We start from the raw sequence: 20,433 nt of genomic DNA, 5'->3' as shown, positions 1-20,433 counted from the left end.
CCATTTTGCTATGTCATCCCTTCGTTTTTTTTATAACAGGTTGTCAGCAGTACTGTATGTCTCTTAGTGAGACCGGTGATACAGAGAGTAGCCTGCCTCTGACTGATCTTGTGTTGCTTGTTTGATGCTTCTGCTGTTCCTGCTGCTGAAGGTAATTCCCCCATCCAGTAGGCTGTCCAATCATATAATCTTTCATTTTCCCAGTTCCGCTTGTCCAGATATCTGTGGTTACATGTACAGTTAGTACAATGGCATTTTGTAGGCCAATAGTTCGTTTTTTTAACATCCTGGTAAAGGTGGAGAATTGCTTTTCTAGTAATATTCAACCGAGATGGAATTTGGTAGCATGGACACAGGACCGCAATTAACCCACTGCATTAATGGTGGATATTGGGGGTCATTCCGAGTTGTTCGCTCGTTGCCGATTTTCGCTATACTGCGATTAGTCGCTTACTGCACATGCGCAAGGTTCGCAGAGCGCATGCGCTTAGTTATTTTACACAAAGTTAGGTATTTTACTCACGGCATAACAAAGCTTTTTCATCTTTCTGGTGATCGTAGTGTGATTGACAGGAAGTGGGTGTTTCTGGGTGGAAACTGGCCATTTTCTGGGAGTGTGCGAAAAAACGCTGGCATTTCTGGGAAAAACGCGGGAGTGTCTGAAGAAACGGGGGAGTGTCTGAAGAAACGCTGGGTGTGTTTGTGATGTCAAACCAGGAACGAAACTGACTGAACTGATCGCAATGTAGGAGTAAGTCTCGAGCTACTCAGAAACTGCTAAGAATTTTCTATTCGCAATTCTGCTAATCTTTCGTTTGCAATTCTGCTAAGCTAAGACACACTTCCAGAGGGCGGCGGCTTAGCGTGTGCAATGCTGCTAAAAGCAGCTATCGAGCAAACAACTCGGAATGAGGGCCATTGTACGCAGATCTAATACTAGCTCAGCCATCCTGGCATCAGTGATCCTCTATGCGACTGGGTGACAGCAGTGAAACTTGTGTACTCTTGCAAAGGATTGTTTGACAGTGAATTGTTGTTTGAAACTAATAGTAGTCTTCTTGGTACACTTCTAAGATGAAGATCCACCCCCATCAGCAGCTGCATGCCTAGCTGTGAAAGAGTCTGTTACGCAAGCTCAGCATCCTCTAGTCTCCTGCATACTAAAGCTTCACCTTTAGCAGCCGCCATTCCTAGGTGGATTAGGTCCACCTGGTACTTAGATGCCCCCAGGTCTTAATGTGGACAAGGAAACTATTGGAGGCTGGGAAAGTGCAACTAGAATATGCTGGAGTAGATACCTACCTGGCACGGAATGGGTTGAAGCTGGACAGCTGGGCACACACTAGACAAGGACTAGACCAAACTAGACTGGCAGGTACTGGTGAATAGCAGGAGTATAAACACACAGTGGGACCAGGACTGGATAAGGGAACGATGACAAGGATAATAGCACAAAATCAAGAGACTGCTACCAGAAGCAGGTAAGCAATAACCGTAAGACTGGAAGTATTGCTGGGGAACAAACACACACAGGCCAAAACTAGACAAGACTGGAGGGGCAGAGTTAGTACGTCCAACGGCTGTACTTGGGAGCAGCTCACTTTCAGATAGACAGCCTGGAGCTTGTGAGACACTGCAGATAGAATTTGCAGGTAGCTGTTCAGAGGGAATGCTCTATGGAAGCAGCTGAGATTACAGGCTGACAGGCTAAAGCTCCAAACACACTACTTGGTGGTATTTTGCAGATAGCTGTTCAGAGGGAAAGTCCAGGATAATGCAGGTAGTGACAGAATTATCAGGAATTTGGCGTAAACTGACAAAGAGAAGAGAGAGATCACAAAGCGGATGCCGTTTGTGATAACCCGGCGCTGTAATAGTGTAAATATTTATAAACTAATTGTTTCAGCGGCTAAGCATGAACAACTTGCCAGGTTGCAACATTTATGAACTAAAGAGAAAAGGGGGGAGTATGCTTTGCGCTTGAAACAATATATCAAAAATAAATGTGCAGTCGGACACAGAAGATTGACTCAGTACAACTTCAGAATAATAATAAAAAACACTTTTTATAGTATCGATTGAAGCAGAATATGCAGCATTTAGTACAATTTATCAAATGAACTAAAATAAAAATAAAAATAAAAATTAGATTATCATGCAGCATGCAATAAAACAGTTAAAATAACTATTTCAAGTGGTGATAATGAAGAATCAAAACACTGGCGTCCCAGTGTATTGGTTTGGGTTTGTAATTCCCGCAGGGATATTTTACAGTCTCACAGTCTCAGATGTTAATATAGTTCTTTGAAGGAAAGGTGCAATCTGTGATTGATGCTCCCGTGCTGGTTCCTGCGTTGGTATATAGACAGGGTCCTTATTAGATGAAATACACGTGGAGTAATAGTCTGTGCTTTATTTCCTGTTATAATAACAGCTGATAATTGCCGTCTTTACCAGAGTTGTTTTGTTAATTTTAATTATAGTGACAATGTTCAACTGACAAAGTATCCTAAGGTTCAAAGACAAGAGCACAGCTGGAACAGGGTTCATACACAAGGCAGAAACTATAACCAGCATAAGATTAAGGGCAGGCCTGCTAATATTAGGAGCAATTCCCAATCAGAGCAGCGAGGGAGACCAGGCCCTCTGATGAGGAGACTCAATGCACCTGTTCAGCTACACACACACAGACAAAACTCCTTATTATACTGCAGCTGAACACACAGGAAACATGCAGGAATCTGAAATAAACTGGGAATGCAGGAAAACATGGCAAGCTGATCAAATAGAAGCAGATCATAGCATCAGAACATGAACTGACCGCAAGCTGCGGTCGCAGCTTGTAACAAATTCTTCTAAGGAGTCCTGGATAGAGCTCCTTACCTCTACTTACTGTGGCTTTTGCAAATGCTACAGATGGCTAGACAGTTGTCAGGATTTGAGTAATAATAATTCCACACATATTATGACGAGGCATGACAATGTGCTTCTTCTTATCATGGGTAAGAATTGCTTCCATTGGTCCAAACAAAAAAAAACTACTATTGCAGCGCCTCAATAACAATATTATGAGTTCAATTAAATGAATACAAATAAAAATACAGAATTCCTGAGAAACTGCGCTTGCCGATAACACTATGTGGAGTGGTAAAACAAACAATATAAGAAAACAACAACAATGGCTGCGCTGTGTGTCAGGAGTTATATCAAAACGAGAGCCAACGTGTGAATATATAAATATAATATTTAATAACAGTACTTCACAATAAAAAGATATAAAATAATAAAGTAATAAGGATAATATTAAAATAATAACAGCACACCTATATCTGTCTCAGATGATTCATAGCTTATTAGCCATGTACTGGGTAATAAATGTAGATTGAAACTGTTCGTGTTCCACAAAATGTTGAAAGGTGGAAAAAGATTCAAATAGTGCAATTCCAAATGGTTATGGCTCAGAGTCACCAGGTAAGTGATGGTTAACTTTTATACCTCTCAGAGTGGGCTGGTTAATTAGCCGATCGTCCTCGGCTAAAAGTCCTGTGTTGCCCACTGCACTGTGCCCGGAGAGGAGATGCAGAAGCCGCCCGATGGCTGTCACTGACCACAGCGGTAGAATGGACGGCAGCCACCTGGAGCGGTGGGATGATCAATTGAAGTGGTAGCGAGACCAATATGGATTGCACCAATAATTCACCTGGACCAGGTGTGCATAGTGGCGAGGTCCTTGCTTCCATTGGTGCCTGACTTATATAAACATCATCATCAAAATCCTCATTGGTGCCAGCATCAGCTACACAAATATCCCTCTCATCCTGGTGCACTTCCACAGTAGCATCTTCAATTTCTTTGTCAGCATGTTGACTCGTACTGCTTATGAAAGGAGGCTTCTCTTTGAGTACAGTATCAGAAATCTCAGGCTCACACATAGCATTTAGACTCTCATCAGGAATTTGTGGCATTTCTGAACACAGTTTGTCTGATTCTTTAGTGTTTTTTTCAACACTGATTTTCCAGTGAGAAGGTCTTGCATCATCATGAGAGGCAGAAGAAGATGCCTCACTGACAGCTGCAGAACAACCAATTACAAACAAAGGCCAAGGCCTGCGCATTTCCTTGCCACTGCGTGTGGTGAAAGTCATGTTGGCAATTTTATGATTTTTGGCAATACATTTTTCCTGTATTAGAGGTCATATTTTTTCTTTAGCTTTGTAAAGTATTATTTTTATTTCAGGTGCCCTTTACTAAACCCTTTATGCCCTTGAGCACCAGCTTTAGTAGATGTTAAACTACTAATATCATGACCATCATGACTATTAGCTACCACAGCAGTAGTACTTGGTTCTTGCTTCGAGTGATCATGAGCCATATCGACTCAATGCTTATATTTTTGAACACAGTGGGGTACGGAACCTATAGCACACACAGGTTGTACAAAAAACAACATCTGAACGTATGACAACTCACACTGAGGACTCACAGTGATTATATTTATGAACGCAGTGCAGCACAGCACCTGTTGAGCTTTCTTGAACACAAAAATTGTAAAAAGAAACCAAAAACTTTTTTTTTACAAATGATAACTCACACAGCAAATTCATAGTGCTTATATTTATGAACGCAGTAGGGTACACAGTACACACAAGTTGTACAAAACCCCCCACTTTTTTATAGTTAGGATACTTTGCAAAAGCACCATCCGACTTGAAGTAGTTCTGAGTGCCGACACAATCATGACATATGGGTGCAATGTAAACAGACAATTAAATGCAATATTCAGATATAACTAATTACACATAAACCATATATCCAAAAATAATGAATTAGTTGTGCAATTAATTATTAACTGAATGGTCCTTAAACGGTGAACATGGTATTGTAAAATGTATGTGGTGCACATGGGCCACTGGGTCAAGGGAGGCCCACGCTGCACACCTTGCACCCATTTCTTCATTACTTACAGATGGAGCCTCCGTTATTTGTGTGCCTAGGCGTGCCCGCCTGGGCGCACCTAGTCACTGTGAGCGTCTTCGTCTGGACGGGCACATGCGCCCGGATGGAGATGCTCCCCATTCACTTTAATGGAGAGCGTCTCTATCTGTGCGCCCGGACAGAGGTGCTCTGAATGGGAAGCGGCTTGTGCACTTCCGGCGTGACTAGGCGGACGGATCGCCTAGTCACGCCGGGAGTGCACGCCTGCGCCTCAGCCAGCAAAGATAACGCTAGCTCCATCTGTACCTCTCAGGAGCAGCACAAATCACCAGGAAAATGGCGCAGTGGCCATTCTCCCAGCATTTTGCATAAGCACATTAGGGAAATTGTGTGCTGTAGTGCTAATTTTTCCAGACACCTGCACTGCCAGCTAGAGAGGAGTGAGCCGGGATGGGATATTCACAAGGGATCCATGCAAAAAGAATCGTACTACACTGCAGACAACCTGCATGTTCTATTCCCCAGGCATGACCCATCAGACATGACATACAGGGATTGAGAGAAGAGAGACAAAAAATAGGTAAGAGGCACTATTATAATTGTGATGTGGTGATAGATACTATGTAGCACAGGAAGACTCAAAGGACCAGGAGGTCAGCAGGAATAATATTTGACACTGTGTAACACAGAGAGCTATGGAAGCAACAGGAGGTCACCAGGAATATTGACTGACAAATAAAGAGACACAGAGGCACCAGGAGGTCAGCAGTAATAGTGCTTGATAATAGGGCCCAATTCAGAGCTGATGGGTTACATACACCTCCGATGGTGCAGTGACTGCCAGTGGTGGCTCCAACCTGACAGTGGTAGGAGGGCTGCTGCTACCCGTGCCTGCCCAGAAGGGGAGAGGAAGAGCGGAGATAACCTGTAAGCCAGGTTCCAACATCTGCGCAATGGATCTGGCAGGTGCCGGGACCGGCACAGGTGAACCAGTGGTGGCTGGACTGCGCATGCACAATCCCCCGACTTCTATGGACTGCATTGGCTGCAACCCATAGAAGCTGATGAGGCAGGTTGTGGCTTCCTACGGTCTGGCAGTTCCAGAGGGAGAAAACACCTCTCAATGGGACTGCCTGTAGTGTCTGTGATTGACAGGTAGGACTTCCAATAGGAAGTCACTGTCAGTCACAGTGAATCCAGTGCAGTCTCTTTCTCTCACTCTCTCCCTGATACTCTCTCTCTCTCTCTCTCTCTCTGTCTGACACCCTCCCGCTCACTCCCCCTCCTGCTCTCTCTGTTCCTTTGTTTCCCTCTTTCTTGCTCCCCTCTCTCTCTGTCTCTCTCCCTCTCTGACACCCTCTCTCCCACTTGCTCTCCTCTCTCTCCCTGTTTTTCTCTCCCTGACACCCTCTATCTCCCCGCTTGCTCTTTCTTCCTCTCATTGTCTCTCCTCTCACTCTCTCCCTGACACACTTTCTCTCTTGCTCCCCTCTCGCTTTCTCCTTGACACCCTGTGTCTCTCCCGCTCACTCCCCCTCCCTCTCTCACTGACATTGTCTCTCTCCCTCTCTTGCTCCCTTCTCTCTCTCTTCCCCTCTTTCTCCCTCCCTGACACCTTCACTTTCTTCCCTATCTCTTCCCTCTCTCTTTCTCCATCACTATCTCTCTTGCTCCTCTCCAATCTCTTTCCTTCTCTCTCCCTGACAATCTCTCTTGCTCCCCCCCCTCTCTCTCTTCCTGACACACTTCCTCTCTCCCCTCTCTTTCTTTCATTCCCTCTCTTTCCCTGACACCTTCTCTCTCTCTCATGCTCAGAATATCTCTCTCTCCCAGACACCCTCTCTCTATCTTTCTCACTCCTCTTTCTCCCTGAAACCCCTTCTCTCTCTCTCTCTCTCTCTCTCTCTCTCTGATACCCTCTTTCTCTATCTCGCTTTTCTCTCTTTCTCTCTGATACTGCCTCTCTCTTGTTCTCCCCCTCTCTTCCCTGACACCCTCTTTGTCCCTCTCTCACTCCCCTCACTCTCTCTGCTGCTTCCCTATGGGGCAAAGTAATGACAGCGGTGGGGTGCAGAGTAAATTGTATCGGTGTGCCCCTATAGTTTTGTTGCACTGGATCCCCCATACATTTGTTGCCCTTAATCCGGTTCTGATGCTAATAGTTTTTGTTGTGCATGGTGTCAGTTTTCCCTGTCTGCAACATCTCCTCACTCATGCCGTGCTAAGGTCAGGGTGTCTGACTAACAACAAGGAAGCGTGAGTTTATTACCAGAGGAGGTGTGCCTTATGATACTGTATGCTGGTTTCAGATTTGTGCTAAACAGTGAATGTTAACTGTAAAACAAATAGAGGCTGAGAAAAGGGAAGTGTATGGGAGGAGGCAGCCCAATTAGGGGACTATGAAACTGCACAGAAATAGGTCACATGGAGGATGATATATTGTTAAAATACATAAAGGAGCAAGTTTCGTTTATCTTTGGAATTACACTTGTGCTTTATGGTGACTTTTTGACACACAGCCCTGGAGCAATAGTCAGGCAGTTCCTCCTAGGGCTTAGCCTGAGGTTGCTGTTGCCTCACTAGCAAAGACCCCATGGTTTGCCTGGACACGGAAAGTGCAACTTTGTTGCCATGTATCTTGGTTGTTTGGTCCTCTACAGCATTTATTGCCTCCTACATCTTTGCAGTGCTTGAGGGACATGTGGTACCTTTTGTGCCATATATAAGGTAAGACCTGTGCTAGATGAGTGTGGGGAGTTACAATGAGCATTCATTTATGTCAGTAATTTAGTTACAATAAGGTAGAAATTAATGTTACTACAGACATTTGATGTATGATTAATGTAGTACGAGTATTATACACTATGCTGTGATTGCTATTTCCTTGTGAATGAAACAACAGATCAGATCTGTGTGTTTGTTCATGTGTTTCCTTTCTTTCTGTTGTTGCACCATTTCAGCCAGTGTTCTGCATAATTAGATAACTATCTAGACATACAGTAGCTTCTCTTTGTGGATTTTATGATGATGCTAAAACCATTATCTGTTGTATGAAAACCATTATCTGTTGTATGGAAATAGTCTCTGTGGACCTTAAATCATTACAATCGCAATAATATATATTGAATTTGGTTATACCATTCCTTAATGTGAAAAAGAAATTATACCCTCTAAGACATGTTCATTTTTTCTAACTAAAATGTTCATTAATTTTACAGGGCAGGGAATGTAAAATACCCCATAGGGTAGGATGGGTGGGGGGGTGGGGGGGATGGGGTGGTGGTGGTATGTAAGGTCGACAATATCTAGGTCGGCCACTATTGGTCGACAAGGACTCTAGGTCGACATGTACTAGATCGACATGACAGAGGGTCGACATGAGTTTTTTCACTGTGTTTTGGTGTCGTTTTTGGTGACCAGGATCCACAATTAGTGCACCGTGTCCCCTCGTATGGCTCGCCTTCGGGCAAAGTTCCTCGCCCCGCTACCGCTGTGCTCAGCACAGGTTACCATTCCTGACTGCAATCCATGTGGATTCCTAAAGTATGAAAAAGTTCAAAAAATAAAAAAAGTGAAAATCTCATGTCAACCTTTTGTCATGTCGACCTAGAACGTGTCTACATAGAGTCCCTGTCGACCTAGAAACCATGTTGACTTACTTACTGTCGACCAATAGTGTTCGACCTAGACAGCGTCGACCTAAGTGTGGTCGACCTAGAGACCGGATACCAGGTTGGGGTGAGGGGGTACAAAAAAAAATGGAAAGTGGATTGAGGTATATATTAGCAGGCATTTCATATAGCTGTTAAAAGTCACAGCTGTTGTTGCCACTGTATCAACCAATGCTTGGCAACAGACCCCAGGGCTTGGCATGCTGTAGCGCCGATTGTCGGTGAACCCTTGCTAGCATAGGGTTTTCTTCTGGGCTGGCTATCTATCCCCAGCTGTAGGGGGATGGCACTCAGCCTAGTGGTAAAGACAAGTTTAAATATTTTGCCTTGTTGTTTTACCTATGCAGCTGTACCCTTCTTGATGTATTGGCTTGTGCTCCTGAGACATACTTATTGTTTTTAACCTGATCCTATATATCATTTGCCTTTTTTTTTTTATCCTGACCTTTAGCTATTCTTATGACAATGATTTGTATGCTGGCAGCCCTGACCATGGAATATTTAATGGTATTCTGTTTCACTCCTGCCCTTGATCTATGAGTGTACTAATGGAATTGTTTGATACAGTGGAACACGCAGGGGGGGTTTCCAAGTACCTGGAAACCCCCCATGAGCCAAACATTTCATTTTAGAGACGGAGACAGCTGTGTCTCCATCTCAATAAAAGCCGAGACTGCGGAGCTGCAGTATCAGAGAGCTCCATAGCTCTCTGCACAGAGAAAGTCTGTGGGGAGCTGCTGGCTGTGCATGCTCGACCACAGCAGCTCCCTCCATCTTAATAGTGCCGCCTGTCTGCTCTCTAAGCCCCTGCCTGGTATGTATGAATATGTAAGGACTAAAGGTCCATACACACTTAACGATAAAATGAGCGACGTCGCTCATTTTACCCCTCCTTGAGCGACGTCGCTCATTTTATCGTCAAGTGTGTATGCCGCCAGCGACGACCGATGCGTGGCCCCGCGGGTCGGCAACGATCGTCGCTGTCGGTAGGGCATGCATGAAGGATGTGGACTGTCGTCCACGACCTTCATGCAGGGCTATAAAAACAGAAAGTGACCACACCTGGCGCCACCATACACCAATTAAAAATTAAACGGCTTACTTTAATAACAACCAATTAGAGTAGGTAACCCCGAAAAATGGGCGTGGCTTATGGAAAAAGGGGCGTGGCTTCGCGGGAGGCCCCGCGATCGCGAGCCACGCCCCGTTTTCGTCACTGAGGGGGCATGCCCAGCGCTCTGTGAGCCGCTGGCATGCTCCCTCTCCCTCTGACTCCACTGAATAGACGCTGTGCGCATGCGCACAGCGTCTATTCACCGCTGCTCTGCTAAGCAGAGCAGCGATTGACAGAGCCTCCCAACTGACCCCCCCACCGCGGGACACTGCGGCCCGCGGGTGGGACAGCGGGACAGTCCCCAAAAAACGGGACTGTCCCGCGAAAATCGGGACAGTTGGGAGGTATGGATAAAAATATAGTGCAATACTGCTTCACCATACAAACGGTTTATTCTGACAAAAACACACTTCCATTAAACATATAATTTAAAAGCATATCACCCATATGGGATACTGGAACACCACTTCACTACAGAGCCAGCTGCGTTCGGTCATCTGTGCGTGATCCAGTTGGTTAGAGCCTTGTGCTTAAGCGCGCTTTCGGTCCTCAGACCTTCCTCAGATGTAAGTGTGTTTTTGTCAGAATAAACCGTTTGTATGGTGAAGCAGTATTGCACTATGGGGGTCATTCCGAGTTGTTCGCTCGGTAAAAATCTTCGCATCGCAGCGATTTTCCGCTTAATGCGCATGCGCAATGTCCGCACTGCGACTGCGCCAAGTAAATTTGCTATGCAGTTAGGAATTTTACTCACGGCTTTTTCATCGTTCTGGCGATCGTAATGTGATTGACAGGAAATGGGTGTTACTGGGCGGAAACAGGCCGTTTTATGGGCGTGTGGGAAAAAATGCTACCGTTTCCGGAAAAAACGCAGGAGTGGCCGGAGAAACGGGGGAGTGTCTGGGCGAACGCTGGGTGTGTTTGTGACGTCAAACCAGAAACGACAAGCAGTGAAATGATCGCAGATGCCGAGTAAGTCTGGAGCTACTCAGAAACTGCTATGAGGTGTGTAATTGCAATATTGCGAATACATCGTTCGCAATTTTAAGATGCTAAGATTCACTCCCAGTAGGCGGCGGCTTAGCATGAGCAAATCTGCTAAAATCCGCTTGCGAGCGAACAACTCGGAATGACCCCCTATATTTTTATCCTTCTGAGTTTTCAGCATATCAGGATATCTGTGGGAATTGAGGATCCACGCCATCTGGTGGATGATATGCATGATTGACTCATATTTATGTGAGTTGAACCAATAAAACTTCTCTTTCATTTTAACCTAAAAAATTGGTTGCACTATGTCTGTTTATTTTAATTTTACAGACATGTTACCTCTCTGAAAAGAGTGGACTATTACATCTCTCTGTCAACATTCTCTGAAAAAGAGGTTACCTACTCTAATTGGTTGTTATTAAAGTAAGCAGTTTAATTTTTAATTGGTGTATGGTGGCGCCAGGTGTGGTCACTTTCTGTTTTTATTGTCCTATATTGGGGTCTTGGTGAAGGCTCTTTTGTACCACACAGGCTGCCTCTATATTTATAAGCGTAGATCTAATCACCAATCTTGCCTCCTTCATGCAGGGCTGGCGGGGGCGTGACGTCACTGAGCGATATGAGCGGTCATATCGCTCAGTGAGTACAGGCGGCCGCCGACCGGCTGGCCTGGGAGGGGGAAACGTTAGACGATGTCGCTCACAGAGCGACATCGTCTAATGTGTATGGGCCTTAAGGTTGAAGTTCATGTGTGTATGTTTATGTATGTATCAGGGACGTGCGGTGAGGTAAATGGTTCAGGAGGCACTGGCTAGCACCAGAGCCAGATTTACATGCAATATATGAGCCAAAGGGTGCATCGTATGACAGGAAAGGCTCTGCCTCACCCCACTGCACGTCACTGGTAGGTAGGTATGTATGTATGTATGTATGTATGTATATATATATATACACACACACAACAGGTCCAGGTGCAGCACTCACAGACCAATGAATGACTCTTCAGGCGCGTTAAATGCATTTAACCTGCCTGAAGAGTCATTCATTGGTCTGTGAGTGCCGCACCTGGACCCGTTGTATGCACATACTTTGTGAGGGCACCGGACGAGTAACCGCTGCACAGGGAGAGCCGTACCATATGGTGTTTTTTTATATATATATATATATATATATATATACACATGCACAGTAGATATAGATATATATTACATACTGTATATATTATATATACACACACACACACGGAAACCCCCCCAAGTTAATCCTGCATTTGTCCCTGTGATAATTATCATTTTGGTTTTGGAAGTCTATAATACTCCATCTTCTATCTTTATTATTAGTGCATGTACATTAATGTTATTCTTTCTATGCAGCTAGATTTTCCCATCAGTGGAGTTTTTAATATAGCTGTCATTACTCAGTATGCAGCCTCAGAGTACATGACTATTATCCATCTGCAGCTTAACACTGACTGCTGCTTAACCACTTGCCACTTCTACTTGCCCTAATGTTACTGAGCTGGATATGGTCAATTGCTATTATTATATAATTTGCCATGTTCATATTAGACCTATGCATCTGATAACATCTAAAAGACCTGGTTAGTCTCTCTCTCTGTCTCCAAAATAATCACAGTAATACTTAAATAGTGATATTCCTCTACCATTTGAGTACTGGTAATTGTCTTCAGCTTTAAGGGTAAGGTGACTGGCATAGGTGTAAACCTGTATTCGTTGTTCTGTAGGTCTTATCACTTGTCTTCAGATTTTATTCCTAACACTACCTACCACTTAAAAACCTTCTCAGTGTCAAATTCCACAGATATTTTGCACAAAATTCTCAACATTTCTACATAATTTCACACATTGTGTAATACTGTATGTAGGAGAGGAAAGTATTTCTACATACAAGAAGGCAAAGTAAGAGAGTTTCTATTAGATGGCATTTTTGTGATTATATTGTCTCAGAGCAATATTTTAACTTGAACACCACCAAACTCTAGAGTCCAGGTGTACCATATTTCCTCTATTCAGGGCTGGTTCTAGACCTTGTGGTGTCCAGGGCAAAACTTCCCTTTGGCACCCCCCCCCCCCTCCCCCCATTCAAAACAGGGTTAATGCGGGCCAACAGCACACTGCAAAAAATACTGGCGTGGCCACAGAATAGTACCAATATACATTACACTGCACAGTACTGTCCGTCAGTCACATTACACCACACAGTAGTACCCGTTATACACATTTTGCCATGTTAGAGCCCCTTACACACATTACATCACAGTAGAGTAGAGCCCCTTATACACATTATGCCAGGTAGAGCCCCTTATATGACACAGGAAAAACACAGGGTGAAAAAAAACCTGATTCACGCCTTTTAGAACATTTGTCATTTTGCCTCCTTAAAGTAATGCCCCTTACACATTATTCCACACACCGTAATGCCCATTACACATTATTCCTCACACCATAATGCCCATTACACATTATGCCATACACCGTAAAGCCCATTACATGATATGCCACACACTATAATGCCCATTACACATTATGCCAACTACCATAACACCAATTACACGTTATGCCACACATCATAGTTGCCCATTTCACATTATGCCACATACTGTAACACCAATTACACATTATGCCACACACCATAACACCCATTACACGTTATGCCACACACCATAACGCCAATTATACGTTATGCCACACACCATATTGCCTATTTCAACTTATGCCACACACCGCAATGCCCATTACATATTATGCCATACACCAGGGGTGGCCAAACAGTCGATCGCGATCGACTGGTCGATCGCGGACATGCGACCAGTCGATCGCGATCCGCCGCCCAGCCACCCGAAGCCGCGCCTCTCCTGCCTGCCGCTCTGCCTCCTCAGTCTGGTCTGCGGCAGTGACGGCCGAGTGTATAGCTCAAATCAGGTGCCGGTTCGTTAGCCAATGAGAGCTCGCGGACCGGCGCCTGATTTGAGCTATACATGCTGCCGTCACCGCCGGAGATAAGACTGAGAAGCAGGGCGGCAGGCAGGAGAAGCGCGCGCTGCGCTCTCCACACAGCAACGGTGAGCTCTTCTATGGGGGCATATCTGGCATTGTGGGCCCATGGCTCAGTGGGGGCCTATCTGGCAATGTGGGGCATATCTGGCACTGGGGGCATATCTGGCTCTGCGGGCACATGGCACTGTGGGGGCATATCTGGCACTGTGGGGGCATATCTGGCACTGTGGGGGCATATCTGTAATCTGGCGCTGTGGGGGCATATCTGGAACTGTGGGGGCATATCTGGCATTGTGGGCACATGGCTCAGTGGGGGCATATCTGGCACTGGGGGCATATCTGGCTCTGCGGGCACATGGCACTGTGGGGGCATATCTGGCACTGTGGGGGCATATCTGGCACTGTGGGGGCATATCTGTAATCTGGCGCTGTGGGGGCATATCTGGAACTGTGGGGGCATATCTGTATCTGGCACTGTGGGGGCATATCTGGCACTGTGGGGGCATATCTGTAATCTGGCGCTGTGGGGGCATATCTGGCACTGTGGGCACATAGCACTGTGGGGGCATATCTGTATCTGGCACTGTGGGGGCATATCTGGCACTGTGGGCACATGGCACTGTGGAGGCATATCTGGCACTGTGGGGGCATATCTGGCACTGTGGGGGCATATCTGGCACTGTGGGCACATGGCACTATGAGGGCATATCTGGCACTGTGGGCACATGGCACTGTGGGGGCATATCTGGCACTGTGGCGGCATATCTGGCACTGTGGGCGCATATCTGTATCTGGCACTGTGGGCACATGGCACTGTGGGGGCATATCTGTATCTGGCACTGTGGGGGCATATCTGGCACTGTGGGCACATGGCACTGTGGGGGCATATCTGTAATCTGGCACTGTGGGGGCATATCTGGCACTGTGGGCACATGGCACTGTGGGGGCATATCTGTATCTGGCACTGTGGGGGCATATCTGGGACTGTGGGGGCATATCTGGGACTGTGGGCACATGGCACTGTGACGGCATATCTGGCACTGTGAGGGCATATCTGGCACTGTGGGGGCATATCTGTATCTGGCACTGTGGGGGCATATCTGGCACTGTGGGCACATGGCACTGTGGGGGCATATCTGTAATCTGGTGCTGTGGGGGCATATCTGGCACTGTGGGCACATGGCACTGTGGTGGCATATCTATCTGGCACTGTGGGGGCATATCTGGCACTGTGGGCACATGGCACTGTGAGGGCATATCTGGCACTGTGGGCACATGGCACTGTGGGGGCATATCTGGCACTGTGGGGGCATATCTGGCACTGTGGGGGCATATCTGTAATCTGGCACTGTGGGGGCATATCTGGCACTGTGGGCACATGGCACTGTGGGGGCATATCTGTATCTGGCACTGTGGGGGCATATCTGGTACTGTGGGCACATGGCACTGTGGGGGCATATGTGTTTGAGGTTTTTACCTGTGGGGGCCAATGTGTTATTTTGTGTGAGGCAGTCATTACACTCTGTGCAGCAAGGCTACGTCCCTTTTTTTAGTTATACCATGCCCACTTTTTATTATACCACGCCCACTTTTTGTTATGCCATGCCCCTTTTTTTGCTATTATTCCTCCTAGGTAGATCATAAAAGATTTTTAGCTTTCACAGTAGATCACCGACTCCAAAAGTCTGGCCGCCCCTGCCATACACTGTAATACCCATTACACATTATGCCACATACAGTTATAACCTCTGACTCAATTTTATCCACACACAATAATGTCCTTAACAAATTATACCCCACAGTAAGACATCTAATTACTTTTAAATGACCTGGTCATTGTCAGGGATCTCATGCTTGTTGCCAGGGGTCTCATGCTGATTGTCAAGAGTTTCATGCTTTGAGTTCCATGCTCATTGCCAGGGGTCTTATGCTAGTTGCCAGGGGTCTCATGCTCATTGTCAAGGATTTCATGCTCTGGGTTCCACACTTGGTGCCAGGGGTTTCATGCTTATTGCCAAGGGTTTCATGTTCATTACCAGGGGTTTTATGCTTGTTGCCAGGGGTCTCATGCTCATTGCCAGGGGTTTCCTGCTCATTGCTAGGAGGTTCATGCTTATTGTTAGGGGTTTATATGGGAGAAGATGCATTTCTGCATCTTCCCCCACTGCCAGCATTACCGTCAAGTAGGACCTCTAGTATCTGTCTCCCTGCTCTCCTCCAGACGCTAAAGGTCAAGTGGGACCTCTTGTGTCGGTCTCTCTGCTCTCTTCCAGACGCTAGAGGTTAAATAGGACCTCTAGCATCTGTCACACCGCTCACCTCCTTAGTGTCACCTGCAGGCAGGCACCTTCTGCAGCCGTTGTTATTGTGCGGGTGGGCGGCTGTGAGGTAACTGCGTCCACACCCTCAGGCTGCAGGACCCCATATGGCTGCCCTGCTAGCACGCACTTATACCGCCACTGGTTCATTTCCGACTGCAATGATCTACTCACTTCTAGTATAATCCACCCTGCTGTTATTGCACATTGAACAGCATATAGAAGGTAGTAGCAGTTGCTTTACCGACGGACACAATACCGACGGTCATAATCCTGACAGCCACAATACCGACACGGTCACAATATCGACATTCATTATGCTGACATGTTCAAAATGCCGACATAGTCAGAATACCAACATTTGAAATGCTGACATGTCAAATGCCGGCATGCGTTTTTAAGGAATTTTTGCCCCAAAACAGACTTGTTCATACTTTACCATCCCAGTGGACATGGAGGGGGAATATAATAGTGTGCCGAGTGGTGTACACTTAGACGGTGTCTATGTTGACCTATGTCGACATTGGTACAAACCCCCTACCAGAAAAACTTATGTCGTATTTTGACATTTCAGCATATCAAATGTCGTTATTCTGACTGTCGGCATTTTGAACATGTTGCTATAATGAATGTCGGTATTTTGACCATGTCTGTATTTTGACTGTAGACCAATGGCTGTCGAGATTATGACTGTATTATTTCAGTCTGTAAATCATACTGAACCCATAGAAGGTGCTATTAGTTACCTCTATAGTTGGAACACTTCCATTTGGATAGAGAGAGATGAGCAGCTGTGAAGGGGTTAATTATACAAATTGCTGTTTTCCAAAAACAGATCAATTCCACCAAATATGGGCCTTTGTTGCTTTGGCAATATTGCACATACTCAAACAATTGTGTAATACTGTTTATACAGTATTCAACAGCTATTTCCCCGAATGGCAACAGCTGTAGACAATCATGTGGCTCCCTGCTAAATATCCTAATACACTCTGGGGGTCATTCCGACCCGTTTGCTCGTTGCATTTTAACGCAGCATAGCGAACGGGTCCCTGCTGCGCATGCGCCGGCGCCATAGTGCGCCTGCGTATGCGGGACAGCCGAAGGCCGTAGCAGGACAGCGATCGCCTCTGCCTGATTGACAGGCAGAGGCGATTGATGGGCGGGAGGGGGCGAAACGGCAGCGTTTGGCCGCCATTTTGAAGGTGCGGTCTGGCCAACACAGGCGTGGCCGGACCGAACGGGGGGCGGGCCGCAGCGGTGCTAAATTTAGCACAGCTACGATCAACTCGGAATTACCCCCTCTGTCAATTACTGTAAGTCTCTGTAGTTCAGCTTCCTATGCAATCATCACTTTTGTTTTCATGGAATTCTATTAAAAATGAAGAAGTGAGGCCATTCCTATTTGACACAAGCTCATAATAGTTTCTAAAGCAGTTTTTTATAGAATGTTGCTCAGCTTCATCATTTTTTGATGCCCAACTCTGTAGTTGGAAATAATAGAGCCTATCTCCTTATCAGTAACATTGGTATTATAAAATGGTCAGACCATAGAGTGCTATTCTGCATTATGGGGGTAATTCCGAGTTGATCGCTAGCTGCCGTTGTTACGCAGCACAGCGATCAGGCTACAAAACAGCATTTCCGCGCATGCGCATGCCTCGCAATGCGCACGTGTGACGTATGGGTACAAAGCCCGTTGTGGTAGTGCACAGGTTCTAGTGAAGTTTTCAGTCGCACTGACGGCCGCAAGAAGATTGACAGAAAGGGGGCGTTTCTGGGTGTCAACTGACCGTTTTCAGGGAGGGTTTGGAAAAACGCAGGCGTGTCTGAAAAAACGCAGGCGTGGCTGGGCGGGTGTATGACGTCAAATCCGGACACGAATAAGCTTAATTGATCGCAAGCGCTGAGTAGGTTCAGAACTACTCACAAACTGCACAAACTGTTTTTGCAGAGCTCGGCTGCACAGGCGTTCGCACTTCTGCTAAGCTAAAATACACTCCCCAGTGGGCGGCGGCATAGCATTTGCACGGCTGCTAAAACTAGCAAGCGAGAGATCAACTCAGAATGACCCCCTATATCCGCTATGGTATTTAGGACCTGGGTAAACCATTCAAATAATGTGGCAAGAGGTGTAAATAACTTTAGTTGCATGCAGAAAAGGATTTCTATGCCCATTACATAGGCACAACAGTTGGGAAGTTCGAAATGGCTCCATTGTGCTATATAAGTTGAGGCGAGAAGCTATGCTGCAAACCTTTATACAAAACAACACTTAGCACACCAATTCCCTCCGCCGCGCCCCCCTCCCCCCCTCTTCCGCGATCTCTCCTTTATTTGTACATTGGCCCTCATTCCGAGTTGATCGCTCGCTAGGTACTTTTAGCAGCCGTGCAAACACATAGTCGCCGCCCATGGGCGAGTGTATTTTCGCTTTGCAAGTGTACGATCGCATGTGCAGCCAAGCGGTACAAAAACATTTTGTGCAAAACAAGACCAACCCTGTAGTTACTTATCTTGTGCGATGATTCCAGCAACGGTGCTCCCGGAATTGACGTCAGATACCTGCCCTGCAAAGGCCTGGTCACGTCTGCGTTTTCCCTACCACTCCCAGAAAACGGTCAGTTGACACCCATAAACGCCTTCTTCCTGGCAATCTCCTTGCGGTCGGCTGTGCGAATGGAATCGACGCTAGAAGCAGTACACGGCAACAATGGTCTTTGTACCTGTATGACGCGCATGTGCATTGCGGTGCATGCAAAGTTTTGCGTTTTTTTTTACCTGATTGCTGCGAAAATCGTCAGCGTGCGATCAACTCGGAATGACCCCCATTGTGTCACGTGAGATTCCACAGTGTTAGCCATGCCAAATAAAAGCACTGAGGCTCTCTTGCTGCTTCCGCTATTTTTTAGGTAGTGGTACAGGAAATGTGGAAAAATAATATACAGTGTAATATACAATACAATATAGTGTATTCTGCCTAGCTATTAAAATGTATCATATATAATTTCCCATTCCTTGTTCAGATCATTTATTAAGAATATTTAATATGTAGCGGCAGTTTCCTGTGTAAAGAGTCTCATAAAGTAAGGCACAACATCTAGATATTTCATTCAGGCAGTTTGCCAAGTTGCATTTTTATAAACTGCACTACAGTATGTGCAAAGAAAAGTTAATGTTTAAGACATCTGATTAGTTGGATTAATATTTAAACCTGAGGAGTTACTGAATGTGTGTAACTCATCTTAATTAATGCAGACAGTTCATAGTGCTTGAGAAGGAAGTTAATCCATAATTTGCATATAGCAAAACAATATAATTTTGCATTCTCATTTTAATGATGTTAAATGAGGGTGGCTTATAGCTTATAGTAGTCAAGGGTATAACAATGATAAAAGGAGGATATACTGTATATTTCTTTTCACGGCTAGAATTGTGGCAGTTAATTTAAAACTTTATTAATGAGGGAGATTGGTATATACTTTTGTGCAATTTTTGTCTAACAGAATGATGTCTGATTCTTAGTTATTAATAGAACCAGTGGCTTGCTATAATGGGTGCAAGGTTTTTGGTACACGTGGGCCCCTGAGTCCAGAGGGGCCCAAACCGCACCCTCTACACCCATTCCCTGAATACTTAGCCGAAGAGTCCCGCGTAGGTGGCAGCAGTGCTCCACAAATCACTGGGAAAATGGCATAATGCCCATTTCACTGACGTTTAACGCTTAAATAAAAAATGTTTACTAATGCCTTATCCTTTTCCAAATATCTTAAATCTTTTTTGTCAAGGGAACTTTAAACAATATAAAGCCAACCAAATAAAGTTTATCATTCAAACAATGAAACAATTTTCAGACATCATCTATTCGGCATTTCAGCAACATATGAAGTGTTGCTGCCTCCAAACTGTTCCTGTTTGAGGCTGATGTAGCTTCTTTATCAAATCAATTTGGGGGAGGTTTATCAAAGTTTGGAGAGAGATAAAGAGGAAAGAGATAAAATACTAAAATATTGCATTCTAACTGAAATTTAACAGGCTGTATTTGTACAGGAGCTGATTAGTTGGTACTTTTTCTCTCTCCAGTTTATCTCTCTCCAAGCTTTGATAAATCTCCCTCTTTGTAAAAATCACTAGGAAACCCTAGCTCTGTGTCACAGTCTATGGCGCATGCGCAGGTCTCTGGGGAAATGGTGCGCTGGAAATTTCTGCACCGAGATTCTCTTGGCCAGTGCTCCCCCAGATTCTTCTGAGAAATCTTGCACCCCACTAAATCGCCCTCAATTTCAAACTGTCTCAATTTACCCCACAACCACCATTTTGGAAGAAAACTGGCTTAATAGTTCATGCTTATCTTTAGATAAATGATTCACATGGTTTTATACATTAGC

General features: G+C 45.4%; 1 protein-coding gene across 1 annotated transcript in view; it reads left to right on the top strand.

Moving 5' to 3' along the window:
• Positions 1-7,299: 7,299 nt before the first annotated feature.
• DRAM1 (DNA damage regulated autophagy modulator 1) overlaps positions 7,300-20,433 on the top strand; it is a 124,118-nt gene continuing 110,984 nt past the window's right edge. The window contains exon 1 of the mRNA XM_063927808.1: positions 7,300-7,662. Within this exon, the coding sequence (XP_063783878.1) occupies positions 7,529-7,662 (134 nt within the window). The 5' untranslated portion in view covers positions 7,300-7,528. The remainder of the gene's footprint in view (positions 7,663-20,433) is intronic.

Source organism: Pseudophryne corroboree, chromosome 6 (genome assembly GCF_028390025.1).
Source record: "Pseudophryne corroboree isolate aPseCor3 chromosome 6, aPseCor3.hap2, whole genome shotgun sequence".
Classification (NCBI taxonomy): domain Eukaryota; kingdom Metazoa; phylum Chordata; class Amphibia; order Anura; family Myobatrachidae; genus Pseudophryne; species Pseudophryne corroboree.
Note: the sequence above shows the minus strand (reverse complement) of the source record. Positions and strands in the feature narration are given on the sequence as shown.